The sequence below is a fragment of the Oreochromis niloticus genome, linkage group LG13, assembly GCF_001858045.2.
Source record: "Oreochromis niloticus isolate F11D_XX linkage group LG13, O_niloticus_UMD_NMBU, whole genome shotgun sequence".
Lineage (NCBI taxonomy): Eukaryota > Metazoa > Chordata > Actinopteri > Cichliformes > Cichlidae > Oreochromis > Oreochromis niloticus.
In genome coordinates this window covers 27,909,025-27,934,305 of record NC_031978.2, presented here as the reverse complement: position 1 = coordinate 27,934,305, position 25,281 = coordinate 27,909,025, and the positions used below count along the sequence as shown (strand labels likewise).

The 25,281-nt window shown below is 41.1% G+C and overlaps 1 protein-coding gene and 1 long non-coding RNA gene across 2 annotated transcripts; one reads left to right on the top strand and one right to left on the bottom strand.

Annotated features, from left to right (window-relative positions):
• Window positions 1–276: 276 nt before the first annotated feature.
• On the bottom strand, window positions 277–24,965 carry rhoq (ras homolog family member Q). The gene is made up of 5 exons (XM_003452326.5): window positions 24,382–24,965; window positions 24,013–24,071; window positions 9,667–9,831; window positions 6,930–7,025; window positions 277–3,211 (listed from the first exon to the last, which is right to left on the bottom strand). The coding sequence occupies exons 1-5, from the start codon at window positions 24,521–24,523 to the stop codon at window positions 3,050–3,052; spliced, it is 624 nt and encodes a 207-aa protein (XP_003452374.1). The 5' UTR covers window positions 24,524–24,965; the 3' UTR covers window positions 277–3,049.
• LOC112842050 (uncharacterized) lies at window positions 7,035–9,640 on the top strand. The gene is made up of 3 exons (XR_003213639.1): window positions 7,035–7,778; window positions 8,122–8,184; window positions 8,506–9,640. It is a non-coding gene; the product is annotated as an uncharacterized LOC112842050 (long non-coding RNA).
• Window positions 24,966–25,281: the final 316 nt, after the last annotated feature.

Here is a 25,281-nt window from a genome sequence, read left to right as displayed (position 1 = left end):
ACTCAGGTTACCTTTCTCTAATATTAAAGTTTGTTTGATGATCTCATAGATGTAAGTGTGACAGTTATGCAAAAATATAAGAAATCAGGAAGTGGGCAAATACATTTTCACAGCACTGTAAATCTTTAATGCATTAATGCTGTGGGGTTTTTTTTAAAAATATCTATTACTCCCGACCTTCTTATCTAACCTGTTATGAACATAAGCATAGCAAAGGTTTATTTCACAAATGCATCCCACATCACATTTGGCCCACTCCAAGTTAAACCCCCAAGCTGACTTTTTAAGACAGTAAACACATTTATTGAGAAGAAAGGAGCATCAACAGGAGAATGCATCGGTGGCTGTGGCACTTATAGGTCCTGGATCCTGAGGGTGGACCTTCACACAACATAAGCAAGCAAAACTGTCCAGTAGATAGAAGGCTTGTTCACCCTGCAGTCGTCTCTGCTGCTCAAAAAGACAGTTACAACAACGCAGGCTGGGACAGAGAGGAGGAGCACCTTTTACATTAAAGCTTTAATCAAACATTGTATCTGACTCTGAACAGAAAGTTAACAGCAAGTTGGCACCTTTGATTAAAATCTTTTTTTTTTCTTTTTAAAGATTTTAAAAAGCTAATAACAAATGCATAAAAACAAGAAGCACTGGCATTTTTATGTCTGTCTTGCAAGAAAAGTTCAGTCCCGACCTCCAGTTGTTACATACCTATAAACATATTGGCTGGAGACCTTTGTTGCATACACTTTGTTTTGTGGAGGGGAATGGGTGGAGTAATTGCTCTAGATCCTAAAGTTTAATTATTATCTCCATTTCTATTTAAAATGTAATGCAATTCACAGGTTACAGATTCCTTATGAGATCGCTTAAATGACAGGGATAATCCATGGCTGCTGGTCAAAAATTCCTTAAATCTCTTCTGGCTTTCAGTTCAGGACCTTATTGCCTAAAACACGATTTTTTTTGATTCAGACTTTTTGAAAGACTGTCTCCTGCACATTGGGTTGTTCCAGCTATTCATATATCTAGCTAAGTTGCTAATGGTGCTAGCTTCAAACTGGTGATTTGCCGAACTGAGTTGCACCATTTAACAAAAACAAAAAAAATCATCTAAGCTTGAAAAGGCTTTAGTCATTTGGTGTAAAATGGTTGTGATATGATCTGAATAATATCCCATAACTTTATCAAAAATGCCTAAAACAACAGTTTCAGAAGGCTAAGTGATTGCTACATCAAAACAAGCACCGATCGGTGATTATGCTGACCTAATTTACAATATGTTTGACATTTAATGCTATTGGCATAACATTTTGTAACTTGGAAATTATTTGAAAGTGTAGCAGATAATTTTCCTCAGCTTATAATTAGCTTAATAAACATTATTTTGAAATATGGTCAAATATGTCAGCTAGCGAAGCTAACATTAGCTTTTTCAGTTAGCTGACATATCTTACATTATTTTGCAGCTACTAGGCCATTAGGTGCAAATATTTAGTGACAACAAATTTCCTTGTATGCAACTACTTTTTGTGGTGCAACTTAATGTAGTAATGAACACATCTCCAAAATGTAACGACCTAACTTATAAGTAGGATTAGCAACAGCTAACTAACTAACAGCTGGTGCAGCTAGTTCTTCAACCCTTCATACCACTTCAGAAGTTTGGATCAGTTGTGCACTTCCTAAAGAATTTAAATTCGGGACATTCAAAGAAACATCCCAACCACTTTTTGTCGACTTGATAAACTCTGAAGATGGTGTGCTACGCTCATACTTGTGCCCAATAGAGCAATGTGCATCTTCTGTGGTTCAGTCGGTCTATTCTGGGATGGGGTCAGTTTCTGAAAGCAGAGAAATGTGCTTGGCTTTGCTAGGAAACAAAGTGTCACCATCTGTGCTTCATGTTGTGCAATAGATGTACAGCATTGGGTCATCTCAGCTATCGGACTTCAATAAAAGCGTGTGCATTGGAGTCTTTGGACGTTGATATGAATCAGAGTTTCATTTCTGAAATGAGATCCCTCGTCTCCTTTTCTCTTTGTAGAACTTTCTTAAATGTCGATTAAAGAATTATTGCAGAATAACAAAAAAATAAAGGAAATACATTTATAAGCTCATAAAGTGTTATTTGCACAGATTGACTTTTCATAAACTCTGGATTATATAGACTTCAAAAATGGATAATAAACCTCTTCAGTCTCTGATTAAGACATCAGACTCCCAACTTAACTTTCCGAATGTTTTGGCATGCCACACTATAGAACATTGTTTCCATTTTCCATAAGGCAAAAAACAAGACTTTCAAACTTTAAGATCACTCAGTCCTAGATCCAAAATCTGACATCCGCACTGCGTTTATCTGTTGTTGAATGGTGTTATTCCCACACAATCTTGTGTGGTTTTCCATTAGCAGGTTCTCAAACGACAAATAACTAGAGACAGACTTTTTTTGGGCCAAAGATCCTTTTAGAAGTTTTAAACAAAAAGAACTGGGCCCTTATGTCCAGAAAAGTATCCTGGACACCGTCACAGTGTCACTAAAGCCAGCCTCTCTTTCTTTCATTAGCTCATTATTTCTGGTCTTTTCTCTTGCACATCTGATCTTATATTGAGAAATATACTAATCAATACTCTACCTCCCATAAACAGAAATAACATGAGCTCTTTAAAATGTAGCATTCGTCATTCAATGTCATTTTGTGTTTTGTTTTTTTGTTTTGTTTTTCTCCGTATGACAGCATACAACAACACTATACAGAAAAATGATTAAAAATGGTTATAAAAGAATGTACTTCTGAGGCAAACGTTTTTTAAAAGAAGAGACTGACTTGGGCTTTGTGCTCCTTTGGTAGTAAACTGCAACCCTAACCCCAGTGCTGGACAGCAAGAAAGAGTTATGGCCATCAAAGAGCTCCAAAGTAGCTCTTGTTTTGTCCTTTCAGTCCTATCTTTTGTCTCAGCTGCTGTCTGTGCATTTTTCTGCCCATCTTTTGTTCTCAGTTCAGGTTTGGTTTGTGGTTGATTGCTGAATGATCTCTGAGTATATGTATCACGTAATCAGACAGCAGTTAATGCAGCGAGGCCCCAGTCTTCTTTTCAGAGACCCCTTCTTTCTCTTGGGGGTCAGGATGGCAATGATGGCCTCGTCAAACACCGTCTTCAGGCCCTTCTGGGTCAATGCTGAACATTCCACATAGCAACATGCACCAATCTAAAGAGAACAGAGGGATCGTCAGTCACAGCAACGCGATGTTCAGACGGCACTGACGTTAAAATAGTTTGGAAAATGTGTCTATTCACTTTCTTGTAGATTGGTAGATATGCCAAACTGTAGCACTATCACAGAGTTAAATACCCAAAGGCACAAAGACATCACTTGCACAAAACATCAGGAAAACGTTGATGAATCTGAACTTCACCAATTCATTCTGCCGATGTCAACGAATGCCAACTTTTCACCCTTATGGGCTTCATCCAAGAGAAAATGGAGGTCCGGTCACTGACATACAGCTATTTGGCAAGTAATTGGCTTAAAGATCAGAAGAAAATTAACTTCCTGATCTCAAATACATCTATGTGATAATTAAAAATACATTTTAAACCATTAACCTGGCAGACTGTAGCAAATAACTTACCCAGTTTCTCTCATGCTTCTTGGTAAAGTTGACATGTTTGTTACTAACAGCTTTTTTCTATGGTTTATATGCAATTGCCAACTTTGTACCTTTGGATATTCAGCAGTCCTAAAGTATGAACTGTAAGATGAATGTAACTGGAAAACAGAGAAGCACAGTTTTCACCACTTTTTAAAGATTTATATTTTCTTTACAGCTATAAAAGTGTCTAAGAGTATCTGTTTACCAGTCTGGGTTTTTGGATCACCTCTGCCACAATGCTACGACACCCATCCATTAAAAAGGAAATGTAATAAGAGTGGAAGAGGCTCAGCAGCAGCTCTGCTAGCTAGAAACACTGAATGCTATAATTGTATCAGGCTAGCAGTGTAATCATATATTATTTGCTTTGGCTATGGTTGATATTGGTGGGTAACTTTAGAAGCTAATGGCAAGTGAGCAGGGCCAGTACAGGAATGTTTATGGAGCCTGCTCAAGTATAGAAAACAGCCGATGAATGTTCACATAACTGAATAAATAAGTTAGTCCTTTAAAGCCAGAAATATTTATTATTTCATGTCCAATATGAAAATGGAAAAAAGCCCTTCAAACACCTGATTTGTGTAAGAAATCAGGTGTAAGAAAATTGCTTTTTCAGTAGGATAGCCAACATATACTTGATGCCTTTAGCTTTCATGGCGACCGTGGTTCAGGGGGTTGGAAGCTCATCTTGTAACCAGAAGGTTGCCAGTTCGATCCCCAGCTCTGTCTGTCTTGGTCGTTGTGTCCTTGGGCAAGACACTTCATCTACCGCCTACTGGTGATGGCCAGAGGGGCCGATGGCGCGACATGGCAGCCTCACTTCTGTCAGTCTGCCCCAGGGCAGCTGTGGCTACAACTGTAGCTTGCCTCCATCAGTGTGTGAATGTGAGAGTGAATGAACAGTGGAATTGTAAAGGGCTTTGAGGGTCTCGAAAAGCGCTATATAAATGCAATCCATTATATTATTAAAAGCATTTTTAATAGGAAATATATAACATCTTAAAGATTAAAAAAAATATATAACTGATATAAGTATATAAGTGATATTCCAAAACTTTCAGACCCTTCCCATCTAGACAAAAAGGCTAGTAGGGCTGTGCGATATGACCAAAATCTCATATCCCGATATTAAGACATCTATCGTCCGATAACGATATAAATCACAAAAATGTAACATTTTCTGTAAATTCTGTGAATGTCGGGCAGCTCGACTTGCGTGAAGTGTTTCCAGCTGGGCGTCGCGTACCTGGAGTCGAGTGTTTTAACTGATGCATGAAACGATACATTTTTAGACATAGGTTGTAACGGCCGCCGTTTTCTTTGTGAGTATTTATTACACAGCGTGCTGCGGGGAAAAGCCTGTTCTAACGTTTGAGTCTAAGGTTTATTTTTTAGCACCTGACGGCTCTTTTTTGCTTCTCATCCGTAAATACTCTGCATCTTTCACGTGATTGAGTTTATTTTGAAAAGTCTCAACAGGATCTTGAGCTTTATTGTGAAAGGTTTATGTGGAAAATAAACAAGCGGACACGAGGTGGTTTTACCGTCGTTGTTGCTAACGACAACGCATAAAAACAAGCGCTTCTCCGTCTGTAGTGTGGTTATATTAAATATAAGAGAAAGAGAGAACTTTAGGAAATTAATATAGCCACTACAGTGACCATCAAAATGATGAAAAAATATTGCCGTAAACAGTTTATTTTGCGACACCACGAAACAAACGATAGCGTAAAATGAAACGATAGACGTTTTTCTATCGTCATCCGATATATATCGTTATATCGAACAGCCCTAAAGGCTAGGCCAAAAAAGGCCTAGCCTTTTAGCATTCATTGGGGAATGCTAAGTTAGCATTCATTGGGGATCCAAATGAAAGATTTATAAACACTTTTATTTCTTTTGTCGAGCCATTCCTTTGTGCTGTCCAAAGGAAGCACAGTAACCTCAAACATTTTCACTATCATGATTTTTCAGCTTTTCTTCTAAAATGTTGACTTTGATCTGCACCAAAAATGTGTGTTTTTACTGTGGCCAGACAAATTTACCTTTGATCTGACCGTTCAGAGCACGGTTATTTTAGAAGACCTGAACTCTGCAACAGCTAACAGTAGCTTTGCTTTAAAGCTCTTTTTGAACAGCAAATACTGTTAGTGGCACTGCTCCCAGGTGAAATCTGTAGAGTCTGCAGTGTAGAACTGTGAAGGCACATGACGTGTTAACAAAGGACCTGCAAGAGTTTCCTTTATATCTTCTGATGGAATTTTTATATCATCAGACTGGTTTTTATATCAAAATATCTGTTACTGGTTTGAATATAACAGGGTAGCCAGTCATGAAATCCATACTACTTTTCCTTACTATGGGATGATTTTTAACTTTTCTCTCCCCAACTGTTTGGAGCTCCTTTAAATAATTTACCAGACTTACAAACTTTGCTTCTGAAGGCTTCAAAATGTTCTTTAGATGTTGGCATGATGGGATCCCAACAGCAAAGCAAGCAATAGACCTTTATTTATATAGGACAAGCTGCAATCTATCACTCCCTCAAAGTGTTTTGCATCAATTGTTGGACTGCGATTTATTTTTACTATGTACTTTTTCAATTAGGATCACGTTTGCTTCTTCAAATACATTAAAAAACAACAACAACAAGAAAAAATATCAATTTCATTGGGAAATAGTTATTTTTTCACATGACTAGATATACTATTTCTTAAAAATACTTGAAATTTACCCTTTAAAAAAAAAAAAAATTCTAATCTTGAGTTGGATTATGGAACAGCAACCGTAGGAAACAATACCCAAGGTAAAAGGCTGCTCACTTTGAGGAAAAGGGGTCTAATTTGACCAGATATGATCTTCCAAGTTTCCTTGAGGCCTCAGAAAACTTCATGACTCCATGAGACAAGAATCCCATCGAAATCTTACGTTGCCAAAACGGCACAGATATCGACTTTAAAATGAATCTAGGCAGTAATGTTTCAAAAGCCTGAGCCTTATTCACGCTCTCTGCCTGACAGGAGTGATTAATCACAGATCGCCTTTGGTATCTATAGTGCAGAGTCTCGAACTCTGCTGGACATCTGTGTTGGTCCGGAATGTATTCCTGGATTCATTGTAAGTCAAAGAATGCGCAAAGATCTTGATTCCAAGAATTTCTAAAGAGACATTCCTAGGTCAAATCAACACACAGGAATCTAACTGGACTGGACAGCTCAATTCTGCAACAGCGAAAGTGAAAATAGAAGCTTCCCTTTAGTTCGGCATACAAACCTCCTTTGCCAGTTTCTGTCCTTGCTCGGTGGCGATGGGCTTCTCCTTCATGTCATTTAGTTTGGCAATGGTTTTGGGGTCATCACGGAGATCAATCTGAAAAAGATAAGGGATGCTTCTTTTAGCTGAGTCAACATTACGATTGCTGTTATGATATAGATTTTATTAATAGCTCATATTTGCGTAACACAGAGGGATTTCATCATTGCTTCTATACATAGGAATAAGCTGTAACTGACAGCGTGAGCTCTCATTTTGTAACACAGCCATGTTGGCCCACACTTCCTGCTCTTGTGCAAAGCAATTTCACAGGCAACCACAAGTTTCTTCACTCTCCTTTTACTCGCTTGAACGCTCTCCACCTACAGCCCGTCCATATCTCAGTAATAACCTGTTACAATAAACGAATCCAGCTGCTAAATCTAAATCATTAACCCATTTCTTGATTGGGGAAATTTGCGGCAGCGTGCACATATCAGCATCCAGGCAGTGGAGCGGCGAGTGAGTTATAACAGGAACTGATAACAGAGCAGTAAACATCAGCTGACACAAGATAAATCAGACACCCACTCCAGCATCCTCATCACTGCTGGGGCTCGGCTGCACTGGAATTTGGTTGCCAGGGAACCCAAAAAAAATCCACAAGCCTGTCCTCAGTTTTAAGCAAACGCGATATTGGCAGTGACTTTTAAGGTTTAAGAAATAAGCTAATGCTCTGGATTAATGTTGTCTCATAAGAATCAGAAAACTGTTAATTGCTTCTTTAACAGATTTAAACCTCACATTTAACACGGGGCCATAAAACGCCTAAAGCGATATGTGACAAATCAGCCTGAGATCGTTGGTCAGGTTTGTACTGGCCGTTCCATATTTTTGCCATTATTTAATAAATTATTTCTTCTGTTCTCTGGCTCAGCTTCACAGCTCCCCGACTACATGAGTGGCTGGGCTTAAAGCTGCACTAATTAGTACTTTTATAATGTCAGTGGCTGAAAAACATAATCGTGGAATTTGAAAATGGTCCCTTACAGACTCGGATCTACATCTGCCCTCAGCATTACTGATCACTTTAGCATCTTTCAGCTCGGTGTTTTGGTTTTACAGTCCAAATCAACTTCAACTTCATTACTTCCAAGTTACATTACACTGCAAAAACTACGGTTCCCAAGTTAAACTTTTCTCAACTTTGTAGCAAGCGATTGAAGCGACTACCAATCAGAGTGAAGGATACAGCTAATCGACATATGACAGGATGGTAAGTAAGTTAGAGGGTTACCTAGGCAAGCAACTGTTTGCTTATACATTTTACATCAACTTTATGCATTGATAATGTATTTCATGACTTAATCACCAACCTAATACACTCCAAAAGCAGACAAATGAAAGTTTGGATGGTGTTTATACTCAAATAGGCTAATTTCTAAGCTGAAGATAGTGTAAAAAAAAGAAAACTTTATCACTGATTTGTTTTACAAAAATCGAGCTGTTAATAAAATAATTGCTTCAACTTTTAATACCATTGAAAAGTTCTGCTGTCTTCTGAATGTGAAATTTTCTTTTATTTCTCATATGTCAGCTCCTCAGCTGAGCTCTTGTTACAACAGCAGAGATGTCAATCAGATGCTTTTGGAAAAGAGACACGAGGGTTATGTGAAGTGCAGCAGCTCAGTGTGTGAATGTAAACACAGACAAAGGAGGCGGATTATGAGACAGAAGAACAGCAGGAGGATTACTTGACAGCCACAGACGTAGGAATGGAGAGATTGCTTTGTCACTATAGCTAACTGCAAGGATGCTACTAGCATGCTAACAAAGCTTTCTAGTAAAATTCACAAAACTGTGTCCCAGTTTTTTTGTTCTTTGTTGTTTGTTTGTTTGTTTTTTTTACTGTTTTTATATTCCATATTATATATATTTGTGTTTGAGTAACCAGCATGTTTGATAATGTACAGCAGCATTTGCTATTAGCATTTATGCTAACGCTAAAATTATGTAATCTCGCTTGTGCTAATCATCTTTATGTTAGCAACTGAGAATCATTCCTTTATGTAAGATAACGTTAGACTTGACTTACACTTGCTCACATAACTTTATAAAACAAAACCTAAAAAAATAAATACAATTAATGAATTAATGACGACAGGCATGTTTTCACTGTTCTTATGCCCCTTTCCCTGATTGTAATCTTCTCACACACACAAACAAACAAACAAACACACACACTCACACACACATACATTGTGGGTAGAGTGGAACTGACAGGAGACAAGTGAAGCGAAATAATGTTAATCAGGCCGTTGAAAGTACATAATGTTACCATAAGAGGAGTAAAATAAGTCTTCCACCAAGCTTAATAAGAATGAGAGCGAGACCATTGTCACCAATGAAGCAAAAATGAAGGAAAGCATAGTTGCACCACCTCCATGTATGTATATAAAGTCGATTTCCACGTTGTCACTGTTGTACTTGATCTAGCTTTTTGAGTCAGGATCAGACTGGTACTGGATGAAAATGATCAAAGTTTGTTCAAATATGTCCAAGTAATAGAGATTATTTTTCATTCTTTTTCATCTCTATGCCAAAACATCAGGTATGAACTCAACAGTGTATTCTTCTCTGGTAACCTCATTTCATTCCAGTGTGTCAGAAATGACAAACACAGGTACATCCACCACATATGCGCAAAGCAGCTGAGAAGGTGAATGGGAAGCGTCTGTTACGTGTTTCCAGAACCAACCTGCGTGCCGATGAGCAAGTAAGGGACACTGGGAGCGTACTCCTGCAACTCGGGCACCCATTCTTCACGCACATTCTGGAAGCTGGCGGGGTTGACCACAGAGAAGCAGATGAGGAAGACATCGGTCATCGGGTAGGACAACGGCCTCAGGCGGTCGTAGTCCTCCTGGGAGAAGACAGAACAGTACCACTTAACATTCAGAAGATATGATTCACTCCTGTTCCTCACATCAGAGAAACTGTTACTCATTGATTATTAAAGCATTAAGAGATGAGCTCAGAATGATGACCAGAGAGCTACACAGTGCCAAGGTGGATCCTGAGCCGTGTTATGTGCACTAGGGTCCGAGTTAAAACAAGAAAAGAATGCCAAGAAGATAACGTTAATGTGAGAGTTCCCTTTCTGACAGAGAATGAGTTATTATATCACATTTGCAGTCCTTTAATGCGAGCTGAGCACAAGGCATCACCACAAGATGCTGAGAACCAGACACACTGCCATCGCCGATATATGTGTGGTGTAAATGGCCAATTCACAAACGCAACACTGCCCTTTGTGAGCCAGATCAGGTGCTCCCTTGTCCTCGCCAAAGATGAACCCTTTTCGACATAGTGTCTGAGTTGCGCTCATTTAAATATTCATGACCTATATCACGTCTACTGATGCCATGTTTTTCTGCCACTGGTTAGAGACATGGGGAATCAATGGATCTCCCGTAAGGAGATATGACTCAACCAGACCAACTTGACTGAGTGAATCAGTCTCAGTTCTGTCACTTCTATTGTCTGCGACACTGAATTCAAGGCAGATTGAATACAACGTCTGACCAAGATGCTGCAAAAGGACAACCAAACACTGGAATTAAACTCTTTAATCTTGATGCCTTCAGCGAGTTCAATTCTTTGCAAAACCAGACAGCACAGTGTGCTATCACCGAATCGCCTATAACTCGATTACAAACTGCTGGGAACGACTTTGCAAATGAGCAGAATGACAGAAAACTCCTCAGACAGCAGTACATCAGCCAGGCAGAGGCGTCCTCCTTTTTTGTCACTCGGGTAATGGATTTAAGATATACAGACTTTTATTGGATTGGAGCAGATGATAAAATAAGCGTACAAATCTTTGAGCCCTGTCCTCATGTTGTACATTAGTCAACAATGCCTCACTGGAATAGGTCAAGTGGATATAATTCAATACTTTATGAGTACTTCATCCTCTTACTTCCAAATGAGTGCGATATTTCACAGATGGGGCTCATGCAGGAATTTCAAGCAACTCTTAGAGGCTTTTTTTCTTAAGCTATGTTCACACAGGTACTGCAACCCTGAACTTTCCTCTGCAATACCAGATAAAAATACACCTAAAGCTAATCAGATTGGAGATTGCTGATATTTAACCTGTAACTTCCCAAGCACAAAGCGTGTGGGATTCTTGGATTGCATCAATGTGCGATTAACAGCTATCAACCACTAGCATCATGCACGCTGCCTCACGCAGGTTCTATTCAGGCTTCTCCATTAACCAAAACACATAGAACATCTCCAGTGGTGACAAAACATTAAAGCAGAGCGCTTCTTGCCGTGTGCCACATCTGAAAAAAAGACATCCATAAATGTGGTAAACACCCCGACCTGATTTTCAAGATGTCCTTATTTCATGTGTAAAAAATTGCCTCAGAGCGCTCTGGGGAGTTGAGTTTTGTTTCAATGGCTGCTTGAGTGTTTCGACAGCACAATAAGTTAAGTACATTTCCTGTGTCGTCTTACCTGACATCATCTGAACCTCCGGACCCGATAAAACCATTCTGAGTGCAAACTATCCGGTGCTTGTAGCAAACCTGAGAGCTGAATTAATAAGAATAATCTTTAAACCTTGTGCACAACACATATGTTATACAGTTTAGGCAAAAGTGAAACACGAGCATGACTAAAATGTGATGGAAAGTTTCTCAACTGTCAGATTTTGCAATTATTTGCACACCGTCAGCTATAGCATGTTACACATGAAGTCCAGGTGTATAATTTCTTAACTAACTTTAGAGCGATATTTCCAGTGGTTGACAAAAATAAATTTAAATCCTGTTATCAGGATTATCTAATAATAAACTATCTCCAACAGACATTTTATTTCACAAGTAAGAGGCATGTGGATTTGAAGGAAAAACCATTATACCGAGCAACTAATGAGAAAATGCCGGTGAGCTGTATTATCAGTGTTTCATAAGCTTTACCTATAATAAGAAATGACATCGGGATATTCCTGTGTCTGCTGCCTCAATTTTGACCGGATTTAAAAAAAATACTCTGAGAACATCGACCTCAAAGTGCATCACTAACCTGCACTACAGACATTTAGTGCATATCAAGGTGCAGCACTCATTCTGGGCACTGCTACAACACTGAGATGTTGCAATATTGAATTTTTTTACCTTCATGTTCAGCGTTATTATGATTAAGTATCATGACTTGTCAGGTATTTCCTTCTTTGGGTTAGCCAACATATAATAAACCTGTCAGGTCATGCCTATCCATTAATAATGACTCATTTGATACAAAAATAGTAACAAAAAATGAAAAAAATCTGATGTCTGGTGTGAGCAGCTTTGGTCTTTAAAACAGTACCCGTTCATCCCTGCACACCAACTCATAGCTTTTTTAAGGCCCTCAGCAGGTAGGTTGAACTGTTTTAGATCTTCTTTAAGTATTTTTTGGTTTTTCATGTAATCCAAGATTTTTAATATTAATCCTGTTGCCACCTGGTTTTTCTGGACCTAGAAGCGACCTTAATTGAATTAACGGGAGCAGTGTTAGGTTATCAGGTTATCAGGTAACAATTCAGATATTGTTAAGAACGGCACACCCATGGACTGTTTTGGTGTAGGATGCTGTGACAGATATTCAGTGCATCCTGGATGAGCTGATAGTTACATTAAGTTACTGTTACAGCCTTGGAGGTCACATCTGATTTTAAAAGGGTCATTTCTTTAAAAGTAATGGAAAGAGAAATGTGCCAAATGTTTTAAAATACATGACTTAATATAATGTTTTACATACAAAACATAGAATATTCACAGGTGTCCCCCTCCGGACTCATGGTAAATGGCCTGTATTTATATAGCGCCTTAATCGTCCCTAAGGACCCCAAAGCGCTTTACATATCCAGTCATCCACCCATTCACACACACATTCACACACTGGTGATGGCAAGCTACGTTGTAGCCACAGCCACCCTGGGGCGCACTGACAGAGGCGAGGCTGCCGAACACTGGCGCCACCGGGCCCTCTGACCACCACCAGTAGGCAATGGGTGAAGTGTCTTGCCCAAGGACACAACGACTGAGACTGTCCAAGCCGGGGCTCGAACCGGCAACCTTCCAATTACAAGGCGAGCTCCCAACTCTTGAGCCACGATCGCCCCATCTCATACTTTGGCGAGCATGTCTGGAGTCACTGCTACCAACTTTTAACCATGTTGAAGTCACGAATCCGCTCTTTCTAACAGTACGTGTTTCGATTATTACCTGTGAAGGGTTGCAGAATTAAAGCACTTTGAATTAGTCTTTTAAAGAAGAACACTGTGTCGGTTTGAAAGGTACTGTTTTAAAGTTTTTCCAGTCCTACCTGGATAACAGGAGTTTCTCTGTTCACCTTGGTGAACTGTCATCTCCCAGAGCTCCTTTAACTTGTGGTGTACCTCAGGGTTCCATTCTAGGCCCCCTGCTGTTTATTCTGTATTTGCTCCCTCTGGGCGATGTGCTGCGCAAACATAATGTGTCCTTCCACTCTTTTGCTGATGACATTCAGATCTACCTCCCTCTGAGGTTAGACTGTAAAGACTCTCTGCAGCCGTTATTCTCCTGTTATTCTCCTGACGTTAAGACTTGGATGGCTCTTAACTTTCTACATCTAAATGAAAGTAAAACTGAAGTCATTGTGTTTGGGCTTCCTAAAGACCCCAACCCTTCCTTTGATTTTATGGGACCCCTAACTTCTGAATGTACTTCCTCCATTAAGAGCCTTGGTGTTACTTTTGACAGTGCTTTTAAATTTGATAAACAAATCAGCTCCGTAGTCAAGGGATCTTTTTATCACCTACGGATTTTAGCTAAAGTCAAGTCCTACCTGTGCAGGAACGATCTAGAAAGGGTGGTCCATGCTTTTATTACTTCACGGCTGGACTACTGTAACTCCCTTTATGCTGGTTTAGATCGTTCCTGTTTGCATCACCTCCAACTGGTGCAGAACGCTGCTGCTCGCCTGCTGACCGGTTCCAAAAAGAGAGACCACATCACTCCGGTCCTCTGCTCTCTCCACTGGCTCCCAGTTGCTTTTAGGATTGATTTTAAAATTTTACTGCTGGTTTTTAAGGTTCTTAACGGTACTGCACCTCCTTACCTGGCAGAGCTTCTTAGCATTTACTGCCCCAGGAGATCTTTGAGGTCAGCAGACTTGATGCTTTTAGATGTTCCCAGGTACAGATTAAAGACTAGGGGAGAGAGGGCTTTTGCTGTGGCTGCACCCAAACTGTGGAACAGTCTACCCCCTCACATCAGATTCTCCACAAGCCTAGGAACTTTTAAAACTGCTCTTAAAACTCACCTCTTTTCATTGGCTTTTAGCAAGGTTTAACCTATTGTTTTATCAGTGAGGTATTTTATGTACCTGTGTTTTATAGTATTTTATATTTGTATTTTATTGTACAGCACTTTGGTCAGCCTTGGTTGTTTTTAAATGTGCTTTATAAATAAACTTGACTTGAAACTTGACTAAATACACCCTGTATAATAATATGAGTTAAACAATTTAAAAATCACACATCAAAAGCCACGTATTTAACAGTTTGAACTGCAACTAGGTAACTGCATTAAGGGTGAGGACCCAGTTGATCAGGCGCTTGATTATCAATATGATTGCTTCAAAGTAATACAAGAGAGATTCTACCCGGCCAGCAAAGACTGAAAAATGTTGAAGGTGACTTTGCCAGATAATATTGATTAAAAACTGAAAGATGAAAAGGCATCTTATCAGGTTAGTGAAGAGACGTCTCGAAAAAGATGCCCTTTTGTTTAATTTTTAATGGCAGAAACAGATTTTTGATACTCTGTGTGTTGGCTGTGGATGTTCTGTTCACAAACAAATGAAATGTCTATTAAAAAAAAGATAGGCATCTGCATTTCTGAAATAGCAACTAAATATGATCTAGATATCTGGCTGAAATTCACATGTTCACTTTTGGTGGTGGTGGTGGGGACATTGCCCACCTCCATCAGATCCTACACTATGTCCATTTAGATTATTTATTTTTCTTTGGGACACCAAAAAGAATATTTGCATCCACATCATCCAGCAGCTCTCTTCTGGTCCCATATATACACCTCTTGTGTCACATGATACCAAGTACACTGTACCTGTACTTATTCCTGTGTGTTTGTAACCTTTGCCTGCACAAATGAATCCGATTTCCTCACAAGCTGCAGACCCAGTGGAAGCCACTCAGCAGTTTACTGTAAACAGGCCCGAAGCTTGTTTGATACCCATCTCTGTACAGTTTCCTCAGCACACGGCAGCCATTCAGAGTCTTCACAGTGTATCGTCCAACACGTCACCGGCGCTCAATCCCGGATTTAATGAACAGAACTGTTTACACCATCGCTGCTGTGAAGGTGCTCTGGATAAAAGTTTCCATTAAAAATAAGTCCTACATTTTTATTAGTTTAGTTCAGCAGTTCATGAGTGCATCGCAGACACGCTGCACAACGATCTGTCCAAGTTAGCCGGGAGTGTACCGTAAATATTATGATCAGCGGGAAAGGAATGATGGAGGGGAAAAAAAGGGAACAGGAGCAGCTTGTGCATGTGTACATTAAACTCTATCAGCGTCTCTCTATACATGCCCATACACTTCCATCAGGGCCAGACTCAGCGCCTTCAATGAGCCACTGTGAGCGCTCGGCTGTGTGACTGCGCTCTGTTGACTCAGTGACATATGAGTGCTATATCAGTGAGTCATTCCCACCTCCTCTCCATCTCCACAACTCTCTCTCTCTTCTATCTTTCTCCCTTTCTACTTCCATCGCCTCCTCGGGGCTCTATAAACCGCCTATATCAACAGTGTCAGAGACGCTTGCTCTAACATGGCTGCCAGGTGGGAAAGCAGGCCCATACAGAGACGCTTCTGATCACAAAGTTCAGACTAGGATCTGCCAAGCTGCACATTTCGAATAACTAGATTTCACCTCGAGAGTAAAGGAAAACAGAAAAAAAAAGGGAGGGGGTGGTGCCTTTTTCTACTCCCACTAATGGCGATTAATGATCATTAATCATGGATTGAAGCTCTAATGCACTCTGTCCATTCATGTCTGTACAGTGAGAGCATCCTGTCATAGTTCATTCAAAAAGTTGGCTGTTCAGCATTTCTATTAATAGATGTTAATGACAGCAGTGAATAGACAACAAAGAAAGAAACAACAAAGATTTTATGAACATTTATATATAAAACTGACAGTCCAATTTATATAAATCCCTTACCACAGGATGTAGTGTGTTTTTATAATGGAGCATTTTGGTAATGGCCTTAAGGGATAATCCACTAATCCATGCGCTTACTCACTCAAATGAATGAACAAATTTGGAGAAGGAACCAAAGGGAATACCAATGACTTTCTCTATAAATATGAGTTTACTCATCTTAGCATTACTCAGCCAGTAAAAACAGTTTGTATGATTTCCTTGTATGTTAATATCGAGCTTTGTCAAGTCCCCGATGATGTCACAGGAGGTTATCTCAGGTCCTACTTGCCAACTGGCTTTAAAATGGAAAAGATTTTCCTCGACACAAGACCAAAATCAACAATAAATCGATCCTGCTCTGTATCGTTTGGCTTTGATTTCGACCGTTTTTGTTCCTGCTGCAAAAAAGCAAAAAAAGGAAACAAATTCTCCAGAGGACTAAATGCACGTGAATCCACAGCTGCGAATATTCACAAACAACCATTTCACAATCATTTTCTTAAACTACAGGCCCCAGCTGTTTAATTCAAGAGTAACAGCATGTCCTCAATTTGCAGTAGGAACAAGCATGCTCAAGGCAACGTGCCTCAGTCAAACGCTGGTCAGGTATTCTGGGAGTTGGAAAAATTTGCATGGCGGGAAGGGAAAGCGTGACAACATAACAGTGGATTCCTACACTAAACACTGTGCAAGCGCCTGTGTACGCGAAAATAACTGACTCCATCCATATTACCACTAATTGCAAAGTTGTTTTTTGTGTTATTTTGACTGGGACCCATAATTTGACTACACAAATATGTTGTAACTGGTTAGGTGTCTGGTGTTCTATTTTGTAGTTTCAGATATTCACTATAAGCAGCTTTGTGGTGCAGTGGTTAACACTGTCAAACCACATCAGGAAGATTCAAACCCTCTGGTTTGCATGGGCCTTTCTGCATCATCTCCCTGTGTCTGCCTTGGGGTACTCCAGTTTCCTTCCACAGTCCAAAGACATGCATGTCAGATTAACTGTGTCTGCGTCCAGGTGTTAGCCTGGTGACTGGTGACCTGTCCTAGGTGAACCACACCACTTGCGCTATGACAACTAGGACAGGATCCTTAATCCCCACATCCCTGAACTGGATGAGCAGAAGAAAACAGATGGATGTTTTCATTCTAAACTTGAAAATCATCACCTACTCACTCACAGCAGGCCTCCAGAGAAGTTGGCGTATTGGGATCACAACACTATGTATATGCTGGGAATCAGTGCTATGCATCTTTCATGTTGTTTTCAGAGAGGGCATATGCATGTGTGCAAGCTGCTAAAAACCCATCTTGGCATTGTAAGCAACAAGCCAGATGGGTGCCAGCTGTGCTGCACATCATGGCACATTTCAGAAAGACAAGAAGAGAGTTAAATCATTTCAAAATGTAAATCCTGGTGCTGACTTCAAAGGCCAATCCAAATGGCAGAAAAATGCATTACACACCCTTTGCTAAGTCAGAAGCTGTAGTCTGGTATTTCAATCGAAGTCCAAGCACATGTTTCAAAGCCACAGAGAATATCCAGTGTTTTTTTTTTCCATTTATCAACACCTTTTCATGCACCAGTCTCAATAGCATAGCCAAGTGATTTAATGAGCCAGCTCTTGCTAATTTTTCCAAAAGGTCAACAAGAACTTTCTTTTTCAAGATTTAAGACCTCTGGGTGCTGCTACAGCTCATCGGGTAAAGCAAGCAACCCATACAATGAAAGGCTATTGCAGACCCTGAGGCCTGCTGGGACTTACTGTATGCCTTCCTGTCTTCCCCTCTCCCAGCCTTCCTGTCTTCTCTCCACTGTACTATCCCAATAAAGGCAGAAAAAAAAACCTAAAAAGGATTTGAGACCTTTATTGTCATTGGTTCAAAAATTCCAACTATGTCAACCTCATATGATGTGACATTTGAAACAAGACAGGACAGAGCTAAGAAGTCCTGAACGTGCAGTCGCGTTCATCATCGAGGAAAACTTTCTGAGCCACAGTGCAAACAAAGTAAATATTAATAAAGCAAGTCTACTTTATCAGCAGCATTTAGAACTAAATGTAACGAATTCTAAAGTAAAGCAATGGAACAAACACCATTCAATCACGTGATGAGTGATCATTTTGGATCTAGTTTTCCACCAGAGAGCACTTCTAAAAATCCTGTATCGGTCGGGCTCTAGTCTAGCATTTCAGTATTTAGCCTTGGATTTTTATAAAGTGTGATGAACTTTTTTCACTATTCTGATATTTTATTAAAAAGAGAATCCATTAGTTGCAAACTGACTGATTAATCACTCACAATCGTCAGTCAGTGTGTAAATTAGTTGACTCCATTCAAGAGAATAGCACTAGAGTTGTTCTGAAGTGTAAAATCTCTTTCTGAGGCGTGCCTACAGTACTCCTGTTACTCTATGTTGGAGCAGCTGGCTGGTGACCGGCTCACGGCTGAGTAAAACCAGTTTCCCCTCTTCCAAACCCCACCCGCATCCCCACCTGTCATCCTTTCACCCCTATTGGGTCACTAGGTCACCTTGGGTTGCTGAGTCAAAAAAGACTCATCAGACTGTACCCAAAGCCTGGACAGGAAGTTTAAAAGTGTTTACAGGAAGTGCAGCTGAGTAAAGAGTGCATCTGACATGCTGAGCAAATCAGCAACAATCCAACAACAAAGCGGAAGTCAATAGCGTAGTAAGACCCGGATCCCTCGGGGTCGCAGCTCCTGAGCTCCTGTCCTTAAAAGTCGTTTCCATTGGCTCTAGTGCACTTAGCATCCACTTCCTGTTTCCTCCTGCTCCTCCTCGCCAGTGGTGCTAGATTTTCTTGAGTGCAGCAGCAGCAGGAGAATGAATGAATGAATGAATGAATAAGTAAAGACTTTCCCCTCTGCTCCCTCGACACATTGCAGCGAAACAGACTTCACAGACCTTCCATATGGAATAATTCAATAGGCAGAGCTTGGAGTAGAGACGCAGACAATAGCTGGCAGGGAAGCAATATCAACAACAGACGCGGCGCAGCGGCACTGGGCTCAGAGCCGAGCTGTGATTATGTGGCACTGAGTGACATGTGACACCGACGTGACAGCACAGAGTCGCGACCGCCGACCCCAATGCGTACGTAAGGTTGCTGATAGGCGTTGGGAATTAGCGAAGCATTATGGGAGCTTCAGCCAATGCCAGGAATATAAATATTGCAGAGAGATCGAAGCCAACTGAACACGTGTAGCGCAGGACAGAGGTGGACGTAATGAAGGGCGAGTTTTACATCGACAAGAGAGAAATGGAAAGGAAAACGAAACCGAGGCGTCTGAATTTAACCAAAGCTATTTCACCCCCACCCCCCACACATTTGATTAGCCTCCCGCATCTGTCTCTCTCTCTTCCTCTTTCTGTCTCACACACACTATTTTCCTCCCCCTTTCCTCTCTTTGGGGGCATCGAGTCTTTGATCAGACGCTGAAGCTATAAACATTACCAGCTGGCCTTGTGCTCCACATAAAGAGGTCAGCCGAGTCGGGGGCGGAGGCACGGGAGAAACGTGAGGGGGTGGCGGGGGCACATTTTCAAGAGCAGTAACTCTACTCTGGGAGGCCGGCGGCGCCCACAGCAGACATCTGGGAGAACTTCTCCATTTCAGAGACACTCTGAATCAGCTGAAAACAAACCCTCCTCTGACACACACACACACACACACACACACACACACACACACTATCAAACACGCCAGAATAGACAAAAGGTTGTGTTCCTCTTTTCACAAGTGAGTAGTAACACTTCTACCATCTGTTTTCTTGGGGGAAAATTATAGCGCAGCCACAGGTAGCTGTTTAAGACAGGGAAGAAAAATGGAGGCTGTCTGCGATCTTTTCCCACTCACAGATTTATGTGTAAATCAGGGTTTGTGAAGGAAACCAGCTAAATATGCCAAAGCTGACCTTTCTGAGCTTTGCATTTGTCTCTCTGCTGCATGGATCACGTCGGAACAGGTCACGACGAAAGTGTTAATAACTATTCAGCTTCTGACAAGAGTGTAGTTTTAGGTTGCTGTAAGTAGGGGGAGGTTAACCTTGGGTGACTGACTGTTCGCTGTCCTGCAGTGCAGCTGAAGTTAGACCAGAAGGCCTTATTGCAAGAAAATCATAGTTGAGTGGATTCAGTTTTTCTCACCAAAACACACTGTGTGTTAGTCTTGTGTCTACAGAAGTGCTGAATCCATTTCCTTCCTCCTCATTTGCACAGCCAGTGTTTGAGTATTATGAGTTGTGCAATATACAGTAAGCATGGCTGCTTCTTCTACTGCTCAGCTGTTGAACTATTGCTAGGTTATTCTGAGCTGCCAACTGTTTATGAGCATGAACGAGACATACCCTACACAGGAAGGTCTATGCAGTTGTCCACATGCTTCTGGTTCTTGCACATGCACAAAATAAACCAATCTGTTACACACTGATTAAACTCTTGCTTTAAAGCACTACTGGAGGTTTAAAATCTACAGGGTGCCTATAGTCCTTTGCTTTAGCCATAGAAATGCCTGAAATGATACGAGAGAGGCCCATTCAGAGCTTTTGCCATTTGAAATTATTGGGATTTCTGAGCGCATTACACATAATGATTGTCATCTGACTCACAAACATGATCTGACTAAGCTAATAACACTGTCCAAAGTGCAGACTATAGAAAAAGAAAGTGATCTCATGAATTTAGCGATTTGGAGAACCTCGATCAGACATTTCCTGTTGCTGCTAATAAGACTTTCACAATGATGGGGGAATTTTAGAGCTAACAAACTGTTTCGAGTTCATCAGTACTGCTTAGATGTCTTGACTGGACAGCTCTCCCTAGGTCATGCCAGGGCATCCTAATTAGGTAATGTCATAAAACTGACTCTGTAAATCCTAAAAACATTACTTTCCTTATTTTTTTGTGCTTGATGATTTACTCGTGCAGTTGTCATCTTGTATTTTCACCAAACCTTTCCAAAGATTCAGGACATTAACTGCTACCCTGACACTGTTCTTTAAAATTTTATGGCACAATTATTAAATCCTTATTCTCGAAATGACTGTGAGGCATCCAGACTCTGAGGTAGCAAAGAAAGCCTAACTCACGATGCTCCCTCCACCATGCTCATGTTACTGCACATCCAAAGTAGCCTATTTCAAATGTTAGGCAATCTGCTATTTTGGCTCCTGGTTGGTTGAGTGACTGTTTTTGTTATTCAGGGTTTTTCATAAACCGGATTCATGAACAATGATTAAAGCAAGACCTGGTGCTTTCAGTTACATCTTGCTTTCAGGAATTGATTCTCGATTCTTGAGGGAAACACCACCAAAGCAAGTAACAGAATTTATAGTAGTCATGGTGTAGACGTTCACATTTTCAGCAGTGTGGAGGTATTTCGAGGTATTTCACTGTAGTTACATCAAAAGATTTCATTTATATTTTTGGAAAAGTTTTTAGTTTAAAGAGAAACTGCAGTCATGTTAGTTGGCACAACTAAAAAACCAGAGATGATGATGACATCACTTGCTCACTCTCACTGTTGTCACAGTTTGTAAAACACTTATTTGGAAGGTTTTACTGCACTTGGGATAAAACAACACTTGGTCACCAACTTCATTAATATTCTCTTAACCTGTTTGTCAGCTCCAAACGTGACATGAGTGCATGTAGGAAGGAGGTGGACTCACACTGAAAGCCTAATCCTTGTCCAATTCAATAAAGATGAATAACGTTGATATTTTTTTTTTCTTTGTTGTATTTTGAGCCTATTGTGCTTTATTTTCTTACCAATTCAATAAATGCCTACATTATTATTTACTAGGGCTACCCTTGGAATATTCCAGAACCCACACTAATTGTCATCAAACCATACTGAACCATATATACTTAAGTGTCAAATCTCATTATTAAGGGTGCAGAGATCATCAAATGCTTATTAATGTAACAGTGTATCAGCAGATACTCTAAACCAAGGTATCTGTACTGAATCGGAGGAGGAAAAAGTTGGATCAGTGGACCACTAACAAACACTAACGTCACTGAACAACAAAAATAAAAGAACATGTTACCAAAGATGAGGCACTGGGCAACTAAACTAGGCTTAAGTTAAGCTACTGTGGCTGTGCCCACCTGAGGAGATATTTGGGGGAATTTCAACCACCACAAATGTGCTCCTGTGAGTTCTTCCAAAAACCCAACTGCACAGTACGCGATGTGGATAATGCTGCGTGTCAAGCAAATGCTGACCGGCCGACAGGCGGGCCGGAAAAGAGACGGAGCGGCGGAGTTCGTCGGGAACAGGAGAAGCAGCAGGAAAAGCGCAGACAGCGACAGTGTTGTTTTTAAACACTCAGGTTGACGTCAGCTCTTTGTCTGTTTATAACTTTGCTCTTTTCAGTGGCTGACTGATGGACCGACAAAAGCACAAGAGCAGCCCACAGAGCGGCTGTACGACATATTTTTGACTGCCCCCGTTTGACAAGAGATGCTCTCTGCAGGTAGATGGGCCACCTAAATCTGTAAGGTAGAGTCTGCAAGTTACCATCGACGAAGCATAATTTCTCCAGAAAATGTAAATGGCAATCTGTTAGAACAAACAGTCAAAGTTCACTGTGAAACTACTTAAAAATAAAAGTCCACTGCAAACTTCCTGGTAAAGCCAGCAAATGACAAGTCGTTTAGCAGTTAAAACTGGTTGATTAGTTGTTGATTAGTCTTTTGGGAATGGTCTAATAGTTCCCAGTGAATAACAAATATTATTTTAGTTTCAAAGGCACAATTTTTGCTTAGTTTGAGGTTGGTAGTACCTGCCAATGTGGCCTTTAGAAATTCTTCTTGGAGCCTTTTTCAGCTTTTTTCCAACCCAACGCCTCCCATCACCTTTACTGGAACACCTGACTCTGAGTAGCTTCACTAGCACACAGGTTCATGTAGTCTCCAAACTACACTGTCAGTACATTTCAGACAGGCATCCAACCTGCAAATGTTTCTGTAGACAGATTGTGTTTGAATATAATTCTTTTTCAGTTCTTGATTTTCATTTTCAGCTAATCTGCTGATAACTATCTCCTATAATCAATAATGAAAAACACTGATGAAGACTTTGCATACGTATCCAGTCATAGTGTGAAATACGACTAAGAAAACAAGCAAACAGTCAAATCCCAAAGATGGAAGCACCAAATTTTGACATAACTAATATGTAAAGAGTTGATGTGCTAACTGCTTCCTGTTTAGCTGCTGTCGCTTAGCTGTTCACATCAAACCGAAACCGTCATAAAACCAAATGATAACTTTTACACTAAAAACAAATAATGGAGGGTCTTTCCCATAAACACACCTCAGTGAGCTTCTGTGTGCCGTGTGTTTCACATAGCTTCCTCCATCTGTGTGTACACTGGCTCTTCTGCTGAGTGGAAACATTATTTTGTGTGTGTGTGTGTGTATTACAGTTTTAACTCTTGCCCACTGAATGGCACATTGTAAAGAAAAGGCCCAAGCATTAAGCAGCCCTATTAACAAACCTGTGACATCACTACTGGACATAGGAGCCCTGTTCTCCACATAATAGAACTATTGAAACCCCTTCGCTACCATCACTGTCCATGCCACAGCACACTCTGGCAGTTAAAGCCATGTGCGAAACCCATCACCTGTTGCAGCTTAGTGTCTGGCCTGAATATGAAGCCTGTGGGCGTTTCGAAGGCACTGTTGGATAGTTATTGGTCCCAGGAGCACATGGGGAGACCGAGATAGAGCTGGAGCGTGTGTGCGTGTCCTTGACGTGCTTGGCACAGAGCCAGAGGAAAAAATAAACTTTACCTGACCAGCTGTGTCATACAGTCCCAACAAGTACTGCTTTCCTCCGACGTTGACGCTCACTGTAAGGAAATGACAAAGAGCAGTTTAGAGGAGGAAGCAAGGGGTGAGGGTGGGGAGTGCTGGTGAGTGGGGGGGTCCCAGCCCCTCTGTGCTATGAAGACGGCAAACAAGTGGTTTTGGTTATAGCAACAGATGCAATGCAGTTGGAGGAAGGGTGGTGGGGTGGGGTGGGGGGGTCTCTAAAATCTCTCTTCTGTTAGATTCGCATGTGGCCAATTATCAGTGAGCACAGAGCGGCAGCAGTTCAGCATGTCACGCTATAATGAGATAATAAAGACAGAAAGGCGAGCAGCAGAACTGTGTTCCTACCTGCATAATGATCAAAGACCGTGGGTACATACTCCTCTGGAAAGGCGTCATTGGCATAGCTCATCAGCAGACACGTTTTACCCACCGCACCGTCTCCGACCACGACGCATTTTAACATGATAGTACCGGTTCCGTTTGCCATGATCCCGACCTTCCCAACGACATCATCGGCCCCTGACGCCCTTGTTATCCCGACCTCCTCCTCCTCCTCCTGTTCCTCCTCTTGCTGCTGTTGCTGCTGGGCGGTGATCCTCGCACGGCGGGCATCACCAGCGTCGGAGGCGGACTGCGCGGCTCACCGAGTCGGGCTGGAACTGCATCGTTCTCCCCTCCTCCCCACCACCCATCAGGTTCTTCCAAATGTCAGTGAGTTCCTTTTTTTAATTTTATTTTTTTGTACGACTGTCAGAAAGAATAAGATCCCCTCGGCCCAAGCCGGTTTTCAAATAAGCTGTCTCCTTAAACCCAATATCGGAAGCGTTTTATGGGAGAAGCAGTCTGCCGGTACTGCATGTCCACCGTGCCCGCTCCCCGGTGCAGCCTGCGCTCTTGCTCCCTGGCGCACTGTGCCGCTGGTGGATAAGGTGGGTGCGCTTAGCCTACTGAAGAGGCGGGGCTTGGGTTTAAAACCAAGGGGCTCCGGATAAAGTACAGTACGCCTGCTGTGAATGCCTGGATCACACAGTAATTAGCCATTTACGCTTCATTAGAAGGATCCTGTGTGCAAACATTAGATTTCTGTTAGGGGGTGTTACAGGAAATAAAACAATATCCTGCTTTTGAGACAAACTTACCATTAGTTTCCACACACACACACCATCTGAATCTTTCTCAGTCCAAGGCTGGTACAAAGTTTATTGGCTTATAAGCTTCACAGTAGGATGTCCATGGAAGAAAATT